Below are 14,597 nucleotides of genomic sequence, written 5' to 3'. Positions count from 1 at the left end.
CTCTTTTTAAGAGCCCTAAGTGTCTTTTTTGTTGCATCCTTGTATTGATCTTCATTCGTCATGCAACATCTATTCTTCTCCCCTTTTGCCTCTACACATTATGCCTTATCACCCTATATTCTTAGCCCATTTACCAAGCTAGAGGTCAAAAGCATAAAGGGGTGGTGTAGTATGAAAGGAATGCAAACTCCATCAAGAATGAACGCCTCATTCTCACCATGATGATCATCACTCTTGTGTCCCATGATATGATGTTGCATAACTATGACAACAACTTGCTCAACTTGTAGAGTTTGTGACACTTGTGGATGTGAGAAGTTTTCAAATGCATAGGGTGTAAACTCTAAACAAGGACATGTGAAACTATAGATTGATAAAAGAGGAATTTTCCATGTTTAATCATTGAGGTGATTTTGCAACTTGGGGTTGTGAAATCTTAAACAAAATTGTGGAAGTTGGAGAGGCCCAACAATGTGAGAAGTTTTCAAATGCATAGGGTGTAAACTCTAAACAAGGACATGGGAAACTATAGATTGACAATAAAAGAGGATTTACCCATGTTTAATCAATTGACGTGATTTTGTAGCTTGGGGTTGTGAAATCTTGAACAAAATCATGGAAGTTGAAGGGGCCTGATTTGTGAACAATGTGCTTCCTTTAAGGGCTTCACCAATTTTCGATAGAGGTAAGTCCCTTGTTGAATTTCCTTGCATCATCTCTTTCTCTTAGATGCTCTCGCATCCGATAGGATAGGTGTGTTTACTTTCTTTATTTTCTCGCATCCAAGTGGATAAGTGTGTTTACTTTCTTTATTTTCTCGCATCCAAGTGGATAGGTGTGTTTACTTTCTTTATTTTCTCGCATCCAGGTGGATAGGTGTGTTTACTTTCTTTATTTTCTCGCATCCAGGTGGATAGGTGTAAGTCCCTTGCTGAATTTCCTTGCATCATCTCTTTCTCTCAGATGCTCTCGCATCCGATAGGATAGGTGTGTTTACTTTCTTTATTTTCTCGCATCCAGGTGGATAGGTGTAAGTCCCTTGCTGAATTTCCTTGCATCATCTCTTTCTCTCAGATGCTCTCGCATCCGATAGGATAGGTGTGTTTACTTTCTTTATTTTCTCGCATCCAAGTGGATAGGTGTGTTTACTTTCTTTATTTTCTCGCATCCAAGTGGATAGGTGTGTTTACTTTCTTTATTTTCTCGCATCCAAGTGGATAGGTGTGTTTACTTTCTTTATTTTCTCGCATCCAGGTGGATAGGTGTGTTTACTTCCTTTATTTTCCTTTAATCTCATTAATTTTAGGATCAACCAAATAAAACAAAAACCAATTAAAAAATGTATATTAAAAACAACATTTAATATAAAAAAACTCTAAAACTTCAAACAAAATAAAAGCCCTAAAAAATCTCAAACCAGTGAAATAGTTGACCGTACGAGTTGTGCACTAGTCCATTGCAAAGTAAAAATCACACTTAATCAGCAAGCTTGAGGGGGACAAACCCAGCAATATTGGGACCAAATCCAAGTGCTAGTGAATTCCATGCCTTGAGGCCTATCCCTCAAGTGCAATCCCTGATTCCTCCCCAAGCCATATACAACTTACATGCCAAACATTAGATCATTTGGTTTTACACCCCTAGTTCCATCGATTCCTTTAGGATTTGGTCCCTTGCCTAGTAGGCCCGCAATTCCAAATCCATTACCAGTGCTAGCTGTAACTACACAACCCTTTCACATCCTAGATGCTCAAACTATAGCTATTCTAATAGTTTAGGAGGGGGGGGGTCGCACATGGGTTGAAAGATGTCCTAAGCCAAAGAAGGAGCTACAAATAGCTCAAGGTATACTCTTAAACATGTTGCCTAGGAAATATCAAAATATATGAATAAATTTGATGGTTCCATAGATCTATATGAGTTCATGCAAGTGTTTGAATAGCGTTGTGATTCTTTGGGAGTTATCGATTTTAGGCCCTGCATTGGACACTTAAAAGTTTTTAGACATATTGCATATGTGCATGTGCTAGATGTGAAGAGAAATAAGTTGGATCTAAAAGCTAAAAAATGTAACTTCATGGGGTATGCATAGGATTGGAAAAATCATACAAATGCTATAATCCAATCACAAACATGTTCTCATTAATGAGTTGGCTAGTTGGTACAAAAAGAAAGTGAGAATGTGGTGGTTAATAACATTGATGTGAATGTCGATGTGCAATCGCGATTGGAGAGTTCTACTAGTATGTCTCGGCCACATGAGACTTCTAGTAGTAAGAATGTAAGTCCATGGTCAAGAAGATTGAGGCATGACGTGGTGAGTAGTGAGAATAGTGCATTGGGCCTAGGAAATAAGAAAGTTAAAGTTTGTTGGCATTGGAAATTCACTGAGGTTCATCTAGTTTGGAAAGTATTAATGAGTTTTGGGAATTCCAATGTTAAAGACTCCAGAAGTGAAGCAAGAGAAGTATGCACTGCCACACATGAAAGAGCTCAAGAAGCTCCTAGTGATCCACAACCATTGAGAAGATCATAAAGAATGAGATATCTAGTATAGAGGTTAACATATAGAGGATATGCTGTGCATTATGCATATATGGCATCTATGGTGAAACATGTGGAGCCTAATTATTTGGATGAAGCCATTGGAAAATAAGTTTGGGACAAATCTATGGATGCATGGAAGGGTTTTGCCTGAGATAACTATAGCTTAGTTGTTTATGCAACAAACAAATCACAGTATAGGGTGGATTGGGCAACCTTTACTCAAGCTATTATGGTTACAAATAATGTGCATGGTGACCTAGATAGCAAGAGGAGGAAGCTTGATATTTTGATGTCTGGTATTGACTCCATTTCACCTTCAGATGCTTCTCCCATCAAAGACAACAAATGTACAAAGATCATGGCTATGTATGGTGATTCTCATCATAAGGGTGTAATAGAAGAAATGTGTACTGTAGCTACAACATGTCTTGCTTATTGTAAGAGTATGGTGGAGGAAGCATGCCATGCATTAGAGGATGCTAACAATGAATTTCATAGGGTTGAGGGAGCTCGGTATCTTTGAAATGCCATCCAAGAGAGCATGTCCACATAGAAGATACAAAATATTGAAGACACAACTGTCCACATAGAAGATACAAAATGTCCTTGGAGGGTGGCAAGTTTATAAAAATGTTGTGATCTCTTTGTCACAAAGAACACTAAGGACTTATCTAGGAAAGTAAAGGAGGTAACCCTCTACCTTATCATCACTATTAGCTAGATTGCTAGAGTGATAATTAATGCCATATCGACATTTGCTTAATTATTCTCACCTAGCATCTAATACATCACATGTGAAGCTCTTAGATAGATACACAAAGTGCTATATAACACTTATCTATTATTTATTAAAAACTTGCCCCATAGAGCTTTTATATCATCTAACCCTTAACTTTTGCCATATGCAACCATGTTATAGATATATGGTGATGGCTATGTATAGCCCTTGTTATATTGCTCTATACTGCTAGTACTATATATACTCTTGCTCGCACAAGGCTCTATACCAATAGTGTGACTGCTATTCTATAGTTCTTTATAATTGCAATAACTATTGCTACATACAAATAGTGACCACTGCCATAGAGCACTTGCTATATTTATCTATATAGCAAGTGCCTTTTCTATCTTGCACTTGCTCCTGTGCTATGGAGATTTGGTAGTGCTATATACTCTTTATAGCACATGCTATTCTACTCTACACCAATGGTGTATACTATACACTTCCTAAGGTGCTTCATCACATACAAATAGTGTCTACTATATAGTAGTTGTTACAGTGGTATATAGCATTTCCATAGAGCTATATTCTTTACAGCATTGCTAGACAGCTATGTAGGACTCCTAGATGTAAAGCATGGCATATATAAGTGTTTAAAAGGTAAACATGTAGCAGTGCTATGTAACATATAACATATAGCTCTAGCACTGCTATATATCATTGTTATATAGTAGTGATATATAGTATTGCTAGATAGCTATGTAGGACTCTCCCAGATGTAAAGCATGACATATCTAAGTGTCTAAAAGGTATGTAGTAGTACTACTATATAGTAATTGTTATAATGTTATATAGCATTTGCATAGAGCTATATAGCAATAATTTCTACTATATAGCAATTATACATGTATAGCATTTCCATATAGGTATATAGTAACAATGTCTGCTATATAGCAATAGTGATTGATGTATGTTGACTGGGAAACCAGAGTCCAAACCGATCTAGAAGCTGAACTGCCTTGGGCAAAGAATTTAGAAGGAATTACCTAATGTGATATGTATGTTCGTATCTGTAGATGTAACAATTTTGTAACCGATTCTCAGCTACTTTAAGAAGAGAAGCACCATTGTAACTAGGCATCTTTTAACTTCGATATCTAATGGCAATCTGAGTCATGTTTCTTTTGAAATATTGTGCAAGTTTTTTTTATATTTTTGTTATGTTTTAGCTTCTATTTTAATTATGACTATTTGTCTATGTATGTCTATTTATTCTAAATCTAAATATGTTTTGGTCATACACTATGTTGTTAGTGAGGAACAAGAATATAAATGTATATACATCTGTGAGCTCAATATATATATCTTTTTAATTAATTTTTTACAAGCTTCTTAACTTCTTATGAATGAAGTTTATGATCAGGTTTATCAATCTATGGAGATTGAGTTAGTGTCTCATCATTTTATATTGTTGATGATACTTTGACTCCAAACCTACAGAAATTTTATAGAGTAACTATTAAATGTTTGCCATGTCATATGGTAATGCATGATAGATTACTTCATGTACCTCATGAGAAAGGTAGAAATGCAACTATAAAGAGTTTTTTATAACAGGAGAGGGACTTTGTGGTAACATTTTTAAAATTTTTAATAAATGTCAAATTATCATGGACATTTCTTTGATAGAAATGACCATTTTGATAGCTCAAAATACTATACTTGGGCCTTCAAAATGCAAATGGCCCTTATAGATAAAGGTCAATGGGGTATTGCAAGTGAAACTGAAAGGAAACCCATAGCAAGAAACCCAGAGGCAATTCAAAAATGGAAAGACATTGATGCCAAAGCTTTGTCATTCGTTTTCAGTGCTCTTAGAGACAATCAAATATATCAAATCAGCTCAACATCTAGTGCACATGAAGGTTGTCTAAGATTGAAAGCTATCTTTGGTCAAACCAACACACACACACACACACACACACACATATGTGTGTGTGTGTGTGTGTGTATATATATATATATATTTTATTTTTTCCCTCCTCTTCCTTTCACCTCAAATCACTCACACACACTCACTAGCATACATTAGATAAGGTAATTAGAGCAAGAGTAATTAGCAACAAGCAAAAGGTATAGCTAAATGGTGTTACATGGGCCTTGCTACTAGTCTATATTGGTATTACCCATATGCTTGTTGATCTATATTGGTATTACCCATATGCTTGTTGATCTATTTTGAGGACATTTAGACATGTCATAACTATGCCTTCCCATAAGGTTTGGAGCTCTTCTATTAAGGGTAACATGTACACAATGTTCATGTTTTGAACTTTGTACTTTCCACACAACAATAAACCACACAAGAGATGTCTCTTTTTAATGGTCAACAATGGAGGGATATTGTAGTTTACCAATACCACCAACAATGTGCTCCATGTTGTGGTACACAAACCAAATGGTTTAACACCATCTATTGGCAAACCAAGACATATGTATCGATGCACTTCCTTAAATTTAGGTCATGTCTCCTAAATGTAGGTTGCATCATAATGAGCAAGAATGTATAAGATGCCATCCGTGGATTGGCTTTTAGCATGCCAACAAGTCATTAGCTCTACTAAGGACTTCCACTTCAACATGTGTTCCAAGGACTGTTGAATGATTGGAAAATGCTTTATAATTTTACAAAGAATGGTTTGACCTTATAAATGTGGTCAATATTATTGAGCACCACATTTTGGACATGTGGAGAGTTCACTAAGATCTCCACGAAAGAGGACACAATCATTTAGGCATGCATGTACACAACTATAGTCCATGCCAATTGAACTTAGAATCTTCTTTACATCATCTTGTGACTTGGGCATGGAGTTTCTCTATAGGAATATTGTATATTTCAATAACCTGGCATATTATGACACACGATGTGATGTTAGTAGCTAGTTTATTTTTGAAGAGGACGAGATTAAAAAATAGAAAGAGGAATTAAAAAATGACATATATTTACTTCAATACTCCTAAGACACATGCATCCGACCCCAACCATAGAGTGAGTACATGATGTGCTTCCTATGATACCATGTCTTGTCCATCATGCGTGTACCTTCAAACATTGCTTTAGTTAGCTCTTTCATAAAACCTTCTTGTGTGTGTGATGCCATATCCTCTTGTATGTTTTCCGCTCGGGGGATTCACTTTAAGGATATGTGAAATAGCACAAGATTTCAATAGAAGGAATTTTTTAATTTCTTTTTTTAAGATAAATTTACAAAAATATATCTGCATAAAGGTATTGTTTACATGATTTTGAAAAAAAGTTATAAGTTTATAAAGAAAAAGGGTTCATTTTATTTTTATCAAATTCAAAGATAAGGGATTTCATAGTATATGATTTTTATATAGTGACCTCGCCAATGTTTTATGTATTCATTTCCAAGATTGCTTGACTTCTCTAGGAGGTGTTGATAGAGAACACACATACGGCTTTGTCCTTTGATAGAAAAATTTTAATTGCATGGCCTCATCATAGGCTACACTTGCATGCACTTCAAATCATTTGCATCCTATAGACAGAGAAAAAAGCAATAGATTTTGGAACATAAACAGAGAAAGAGGGAGAAGAATCCAGCACATCATCGGAGTGATGTCTAATATTTCAAATATAGACTTGTCAAAATCTCCATATGGTTCTACTACATACTTGATGGTAATTTGGTATAGTCGTATAATAGAGTATTTACAACGTATGCAGGAACATCGTACCTCTTTTGAAACCATTCTTCACCTCTCATGAGGGCTCCATTTCACCTTCATGTGAATTGTCCAAACCACTTTGACGTTCCATTTTCTCTCTTTATCTATGCTTAATTTTTTGAACGCTCTATACACAACTAGAGTGGGAAATTATGGGGCCATTGTAGGCATAGCCTTCATGCATTAGCCCTAATGCATATACATTAGTCCTAATGCATAGCATCAGGGATAATGCAAATGATGCTATGAATTGCATAGCCCTAATGCATAGAGGGCTTAGGGCATAGAATACGACACTAGGATCTAGTGTTGTATTCTATGCCCTAATGCATAGAGGGCTTAGGGGGTTTAAGGAATAGAATACAAGTCTAGGATCTAGTGTTGTATTCTATGCCTTAATCCCTCTATACATTAGGGCTATGCAATGCATGACTTTATGCCCTAATGCATAGCATCGTTGCATTAGCCCGAATGCATAGAGGGCTATGCATAAAGCTCAATAAACATAGAGGAGTGCATAGAGGGCACCACCCTAATATGAAATCATGAAACAAAGGGCACCACCCTAATATGAAATCATGAAACAAAGGGCACCACCCTAATAGGTGTGAAAAAACCACTGGAGGGGAGTGTAGAAGAGTGTGGAGGAGAGGGCTCAGAACAAGAAAGTTCCTAAGAAACAACCAAAAAAAAAAAGCAAAATCTGCATAGAGTGGAAAGAAAGGAGGAGAGTGTACAAGGAGAGTCTATATGAGAGGAGGACAATGTACCTGCAAAAAGAAAATAGAGAGAGCATTATCATTCGGAAACATTTAATACATAAACAAAAACAAGATTAGTGAAAGAGAAAGAGAGAAGCGAGGAGGCGGGTACATTCAAAATGATGAATAGGGACATAATTTTGGGTTTAAAATTATGCATCATCTCAATAGTAATTTTTTTAATAGCATCGAGATGTTCATCGGTAAATACATCGGTATATTCAATCAACAGCAGTAGTTTTTTAATGAATGTCGGCATATTTGTCAATAAAGTTTCGACAAGATTACTAATGCATGAACCGATGATGTGGTTATTTGTTTAAGTATCTGACAAAAAATATATATATACCACCCCGACTGAAAAACATAAATCTATATAAAGCCCTAATGCATAGAACCATTGCATTAGGGCTAATGTAATGATGCTATGCAAATTTAGGGCATAGCCTCCATGCATTAAAGATGCCATCATGTATTAGGGGTAATGCATGGAGGCTATGCCCTAATGCATAGCATCATTGCGTTATGGCTAATGCAATGATGGTATACATTAGGGCATACCCTCCATGCATTAACCTAATGCATAGATGCTATGCATTAGGGCAGAGATGATAGCATCTATGCATTGGGGCTAATCCATGGAGGCTATGCCCTAGTGCATTATGACTAGTCCCATAATGTACACCCACACACATAGACTAATGCATATATCCTAGCATCTAGGCATTAGAGCATAGCCATACGCCTAATGTATAGATGCTAGGATCTATGCATTAGTCTATGTGTGTGGGTGTACATTATGGGACTTGTGATAATCCACTCCATGTGTGTTTTTGTAGGTATGGATTCGAGTTCCCCCACAATGTTCATCCTCCACCACAATGTTCGTCTTCGAGGCGCTCTTATGGTGCGAACATGAAACCACCATGGATGCATGAGTTTTTCTCACAAATGAGTCTCTGGAGCAAATGTATATTTATCAATGTTGGGATTGAACTTCATGGCTTGCTATATTTATCATGGTTTGCTATGTTAATTAACGCATATATATATATATATATATATATATATATATACTGGGTTTAAGAAACTAGAGGTATTAACACGTTGCTCTGGTAGTGGTGGGAGATGTACATAATACAAAAAGCATGTTTAAAATTTTTTAAACTGTATTTAATTCATAATGTGTACTTAGTGGAGACTCGTTAGCAAATCCATGGCCGACGAGCCCAACAAAACACTTTATAATCACGGATGCGCAACGCAACGTCCATTGATTATTGAATTATGCAGGCGACAGTCAACGAGAGCCCTAATTAATCTATAATTCAAACGACCACCTTAATCATGACAGGTGCTGTCTCTGTGTGTGTGTGTGTGTGTTTTTCTTCTCTCTTTTCTGCAATTTGACATTTAAAAAACTATATATGTTCGTTTGTTTTATGCGCAATCTTTATTTTAGAATTTTTTTTTGGGTATTTCTAGCCATATTTTTTTAAATTTTATTTAGTGAGGAAAGGGACAAACCGCACACCATTTACAAGTATGTGTAATACATATTGTAGATGTATATTATTTTTATTGTAGGTGTATTAATTAAATACCACATATATTGGCTTATATTATAAAATGCATTACAAGTATGTGTAATACATATTGTAGGTGTATATTATTTTTATTGTAGGTGTATTAATTAAATACCACAGACTTGGCATTTAATTAATATAACCTTAATACATGAGTTCCCCCCACCCCACCCCCTCCCTCTCCTCCTCCTCTCTCTCCCTCCCTCTACTAGTTGAATGAAGGCCTTCTATAGAGAATAGGGAGACCTTAAACAGAAAGGATATGGGTGAATGCATGCTAATAGAAAGCATATGGGGCGCCATCATTTAGTTGCCTTAAATAGAGAAGATATGAAGGGGTGAGTGCATGCAAATAGAAAGTATATGGGGGGTCATCATTTGATTGCCTTAAATAGAGAGGGTTGTCATTTCATTGACTTTTTCAAGCATTACTCATTACATACGGAAATGAAACCTTAGAAAAACATTCTTATTCTTGAAAATCTCAAGGAATATATTTAATGGAAATACAAAAAAAAACATTTTGGTGCCATATTTATTGTGACAATATATATTATGATTTTACTATTCATGGACTGAAGTTTTAAAAATGATCAGCCGGCTTGTGTATACAAACTCACACACGGCACTATCTGCAATTTGTACAACTCACACACAGCACTATCGGCAATTTGTACAATGATGCACATCCACTGTAGTCTACCAATCTACCGTAGTCAGCGAGAATCGAACCCAAGTGCTTTGGTATAAGAATATTAAAAAGAGGGCCATTTTTTATTTCATTTTTTCAAGAGCAAGGATAAGAATTTTAAAAAGAGGGCCATTTTTTATTTCATTTTTTCAAGAGCAAACCCCTTGGCATTTTTTGGTTTTTCAAAAAAAAGAGGGCGATTTTTTATTTCAAGAGCAAACCCCTTGGCATATTTTGGTTTTTCAAAAATTCTCCTGTGGTGGCAGAGAATGGGAGAGCTACGGTTGCCCAAGACGTTGAGGCGATGGTGCAATCCATAGACCCAGAGCTGGACCTCAGCAAATCTACATCGGAGCAGCAGTTTTTGAGAACTTCACCCCTTAATCACACCTCGCTCTCCCTAAATAACCAGTCCAACCCAGATCAACAGTCGGTTAATCACAGCCCCGCGGCTAATCAGCCCACTAATCATAGTGCCCTTGCCCCAGCCATGTCAAAGCCGTGTATCTACTACACTAGAGGCTACTGCAAGTATGGCAACAATTGCAGGTTTCTGCACATCAATCATACCTGCCTCCCTTCTTCTTCAAACTCTAAGTGCAACGATGTTTCCTCAGCAGCCCACCTAGAAAAGATGGAATCTGAGGTCCTGGAGCTTCTACACAGCCATGGTGGTCCTGTGCCCATCGCGACTCTCCCCCAGCTCTACCGAGAGAATTTTGGAAAATCCATGCATCTTGAGGGTCTTACACCTAGCCAGGGGCAAGAAATGGTCACACACAGTCTTAACAAGCTGCTTGCTCAGATAAAGACCTTGGTCACAATTACTGACAGGTATGGATTATGTTATGCATGTTGTATCTGTAGCTGTGCAGGTCTCATGGGTATGATGATTCATTGATGTTTGCATGTATGTAGACCTCATGGGCAACATGTTTGTTTTCTTCTGTCTGCATTAATGGGAACACATTCAATATTTGCTATCTGAATGTAGTGTGTGTCTGTATACATGCATCATAGCAGTATATATGTTTTTGTCTTCTCTATGATGTTTGACTAAAGGGGACATGATGGATCATTTTTATATGAGTGTTCTCTGCATATGTGTACGCCGCATGTGTGTGTTTTTTCTTCTTCAAAGGATTTGTGTAGAAGGAACATGATGGATTGTTGTTCTGTAAATAATTTGTTCACTTGCGTGTAGGCCTCCTTCCGTTGCACTGAACAAGGATGGTTATAAGTATGCAACTTCCAAGGGGGACCAAAAGGGCATTGCAAGCAAAGTGTTTCCGGTCGAACACCCTGTCTACATGGCCGAGGATTCTCACAAGTACATGGGGGACCAGAAGGGTGATGCATTTGAAGCAATACCAGCAGCCGAATGCCAAATCTACATGACGTTCCCTGAACACAGTACATTTACTGATGAGGATGTTTCAAATTACTTCAGGTGGGAGGCCTATTTGATGTATTCTTTAAAGAGTATTGCTGCGTCACAAATTATGCTAGCAACTTTTCCTTTTTGTTGTAAATGTTTTCTAACGATTGAGTGGTTTTCGTTTTTGTGATGGGTACAGTACATATGGTCATGTGGAGGAAGTCAGGATACCCTCTCAAGATAAGCGCATGTATGGCTTTGTTGCCTTTGTTTACTCAGAGTCAGTGAAGAAGGTCCTTGCCAAGAACCCTCACTATGTCTCCGGTGATCGCGTTCTTGTAAAGCCTTACAAAGAGAAATCCAGGCAACTTGTTGGCAAGTAAGATGACAAGAGCCAGATTTTTTATCAACAATTGCATGCCAAGGGTCTACACACTACTGAATGATCTCCACATTGCTTAACAATACTACATAGTTGCCAATAAAATACTATGGTTTGCTTATAGCAAGATTGAATTTGCACTAACTAAGCCCTCTTTTTTGTAAGTGCTAGGAAATCTCCCATTGGTCATGAACATGCCCCATCTACAAGCGTCAGTGGGCAAGCTTGGAACAGTGGAAACTGCAGCCTAGTTACTAATTGTGAATATGCCCCATCTACGAGTGTCGGTGGGCAACCTTGGAACAGTGGAAACTACAGCCTAGTTGCTAATTGTGAATCTGTTCCATCTATGAGCAGCAAGTGGAAAATTTTGAGTGATACAGAGTACATCTCAGCTGCTACGCAGCCATCTTGCGAGATCAGGAAATTTGAATCCCTCATCTCAGGTAAGCGACATGAACCTCTCCTCCCCCATCAGTTTGTTTGACCTGCAATCTCCATTAAGTAGTAGTTTTCTTTCAAAGTGATGGGCTTACACGTAGTCACATCTTAGAATGGACTTGCTTGCTTGTAAGTATCTACATCATATGCTCACATTGGGGGATGGAAACGCCTTGCTTGCCTGGTACGGTAGGGGCTCCAACATGGGAACATGACCTTGTACTACGGCATGTGGAGAAGCGGGCAGAGGATTTGGAGATGGAGAGAATGTACCTTTCAAGTTTGTGTCTCCAGAAAATACACCAACAACATGATTCACAACAAATGGAAGATGATTCATTACCACGAAAAGCTGCATCATGCTTACAAGATTCCGTATCATCACCACCAGATGATTTATTACCACTACAAGCTGCATTATCCCTACAAGATTCCGAATCATCATCACCACCATCTCAGCCAGATCCTCTTGACAGCTTTTTGCCTCTTGAGTATGCTTTCACTGAGTCTCCAAAAGGTAATGAAATCCACCATTTGAGACCCCATTCATGAGTTTGTTGGTATTCATTATCTTTTGGTTTCCATATGTGATGTCCCCAGATGCTTTTGGCACATAGAGGTACTCATTCTTGTTCAATCTACCTTAGATGTTGACTTCTCATGCTTTCTTTTAGGTCCACGTAGTGGATGTCAGTCCTTCGCAAAGAGAGTATTTGACAGAAACAATGAGAAGAACCTGAAAGAGGTTGAAGATGAGACCGAGCAAAGGTAAGTCTCCTTCTCTATCTTACCGACCAGGCATGTATCTGACATTAAGATAGTTCATTCTTTCCTTCTCTTGTTTCCCCTTGATGGCATTGCACATACATAGGTGTCAGTCTTCAAGTTTAGATCAAGATTTCAGTTTTTCACAAGGATATGATGTGCCATTCTTTGTGCAAAGAAGTGATAGAGTTGATCTTCTCAGGAACTCAATCTCCGCTAGTCCCCATGGATTTGTCCTGCCTCTCAACAAATCTAGCAGCAAAAGCATGGACTTGGAAGTGGCACCTAAATTTGCAGTAACTCCTAGCACCAATCGCAAGCAACGCAACTGCAGCATGTGCAAGAGTATGATCTCCACCATGGTGGTTTTGATGACAAAGTCATGTATTTCACTCTTCACATACTTGTTTTGAGAGTGTGATCACATCACTAAACCAATGCTAATTCATTACTTCATGTCCCCGACACATTGTCTTATGCTGCCACCAGGTTTTACTGTGGTTTGTGTGGAGCTTTCTTGTGGACATAGGTATTGCTCAAAATGTATTCCTAAGGTAAAGGCAAACTTCCCTAGGCTGCATCCATGCCATAATTTGCAATAACCATGCTTTTTGTGATATGCTTTTTTAGAATTTGTCCTTTACAGGTGCTGTGGCTCCCGAAAGATGAGTGCGCAGTTTGTTTGCCTTTTAAGAAATAATTTGAATGAAGACATCTCCTCTCAGGGGCCTCCCTCTTATAATTTCAGGAGGGGGGTTTAGTTTCGACTTCCAAAAGTTTAGTATTTAAGCTCTGTATATTTACAAACATGGTACAAAAATGCCATCAACTGTACATGATGCTAGAGTTTTGTATACCCATCCACCCATCCCAAAGTTGTCATTACACAACATCAATACCTTAACCATCAAATTTTCCATTGGTGTAAAGAACATCAATACCTTACTCTCTCATGACTTCAAAAATTTAAGGAATCACCTTATTTTTTAGTATCATAAACATTCTTCTTCACTTCTATAACTTTATTTTTTTGGGGGTGGGAATCTCATTCACATTCTAGAATCAGTATTGTTTTTCCTTTATATTTAATTGCAGTGGTGTAATGTGAGGAACTCTCATAGTTTTTAGACTACTATGCTTTAACTCTTCCATGATGTACTTGGAGAAACCTCTAAGATCCTTTTTTGTAATGTGAGGAACTCTCGTAGTTTTTCGACTACTACGTTTTAAGTTTTCCATGATGTACTTGGACAAACCTCTAAGATCCTTTTTTGTAAAATGGCAATGCTATGTAGTGTCTTGTGGAAGGGAGGGGTGAGTCAAGATTTGAACTAGCATTCCTAAAGCCATACCACATTGGGATACTCTCCCACCCCAAATCTTTTGTCGTTTAGCCGAAGTTTTTGAAAAAGAGTTATAGAAGGATAAAAGGTGGGAGTAGGCATAAGCAACCCAAGACTAAATTGTCCATGAATCTCTTTTTTCATATCAAATGTAATAACATAATTTATGTTTGTTATTTTAATACTTCTTGTCTTCACCTTCAGTAGAAGCTCCCAAATCAGGCTA

General features: G+C 37.5%; 1 protein-coding gene across 4 annotated transcripts; it reads left to right on the top strand.

Moving 5' to 3' along the window:
- The first annotated feature begins 10,273 nt into the window (after positions 1-10,273).
- Positions 10,274-14,021, top strand: LOC147614380 (uncharacterized). 4 transcript variants are annotated; one of them, XM_086780924.1, is made up of 9 exons: positions 10,274-10,896; positions 11,267-11,512; positions 11,640-11,819; positions 11,994-12,268; positions 12,457-12,780; positions 12,938-13,031; positions 13,210-13,373; positions 13,518-13,582; positions 13,675-13,956. In XM_086780924.1, the coding sequence occupies exons 1-9, from the start codon at positions 10,367-10,369 to the stop codon at positions 13,726-13,728; spliced, it is 1,932 nt and encodes a 643-aa protein (XP_086637050.1). In that variant the 5' UTR covers positions 10,274-10,366; the 3' UTR covers positions 13,729-13,956. The 4 variants fall into 4 exon arrangements, with proteins under 4 accessions (XP_086637050.1, XP_086637049.1, XP_086637052.1 ...); XM_086780923.1 differs by having other exon boundaries at positions 11,988-12,268; XM_086780926.1 differs by having other exon boundaries at positions 10,275-10,896; positions 13,231-13,373; positions 13,675-14,021.
- The last annotated feature ends 576 nt before the right edge of the window (positions 14,022-14,597 follow it).

Source organism: Cibotium barometz, chromosome 42 (genome assembly GCF_041138505.1).
Source record: "Cibotium barometz isolate CiBa-2024 chromosome 42, ASM4113850v1, whole genome shotgun sequence".
NCBI lineage: Eukaryota > Viridiplantae > Streptophyta > Polypodiopsida > Cyatheales > Cibotiaceae > Cibotium > Cibotium barometz.
The sequence above is the reverse complement of the archived record's forward strand: the minus strand, read 5'-3'. Positions and strand labels throughout refer to the sequence as shown.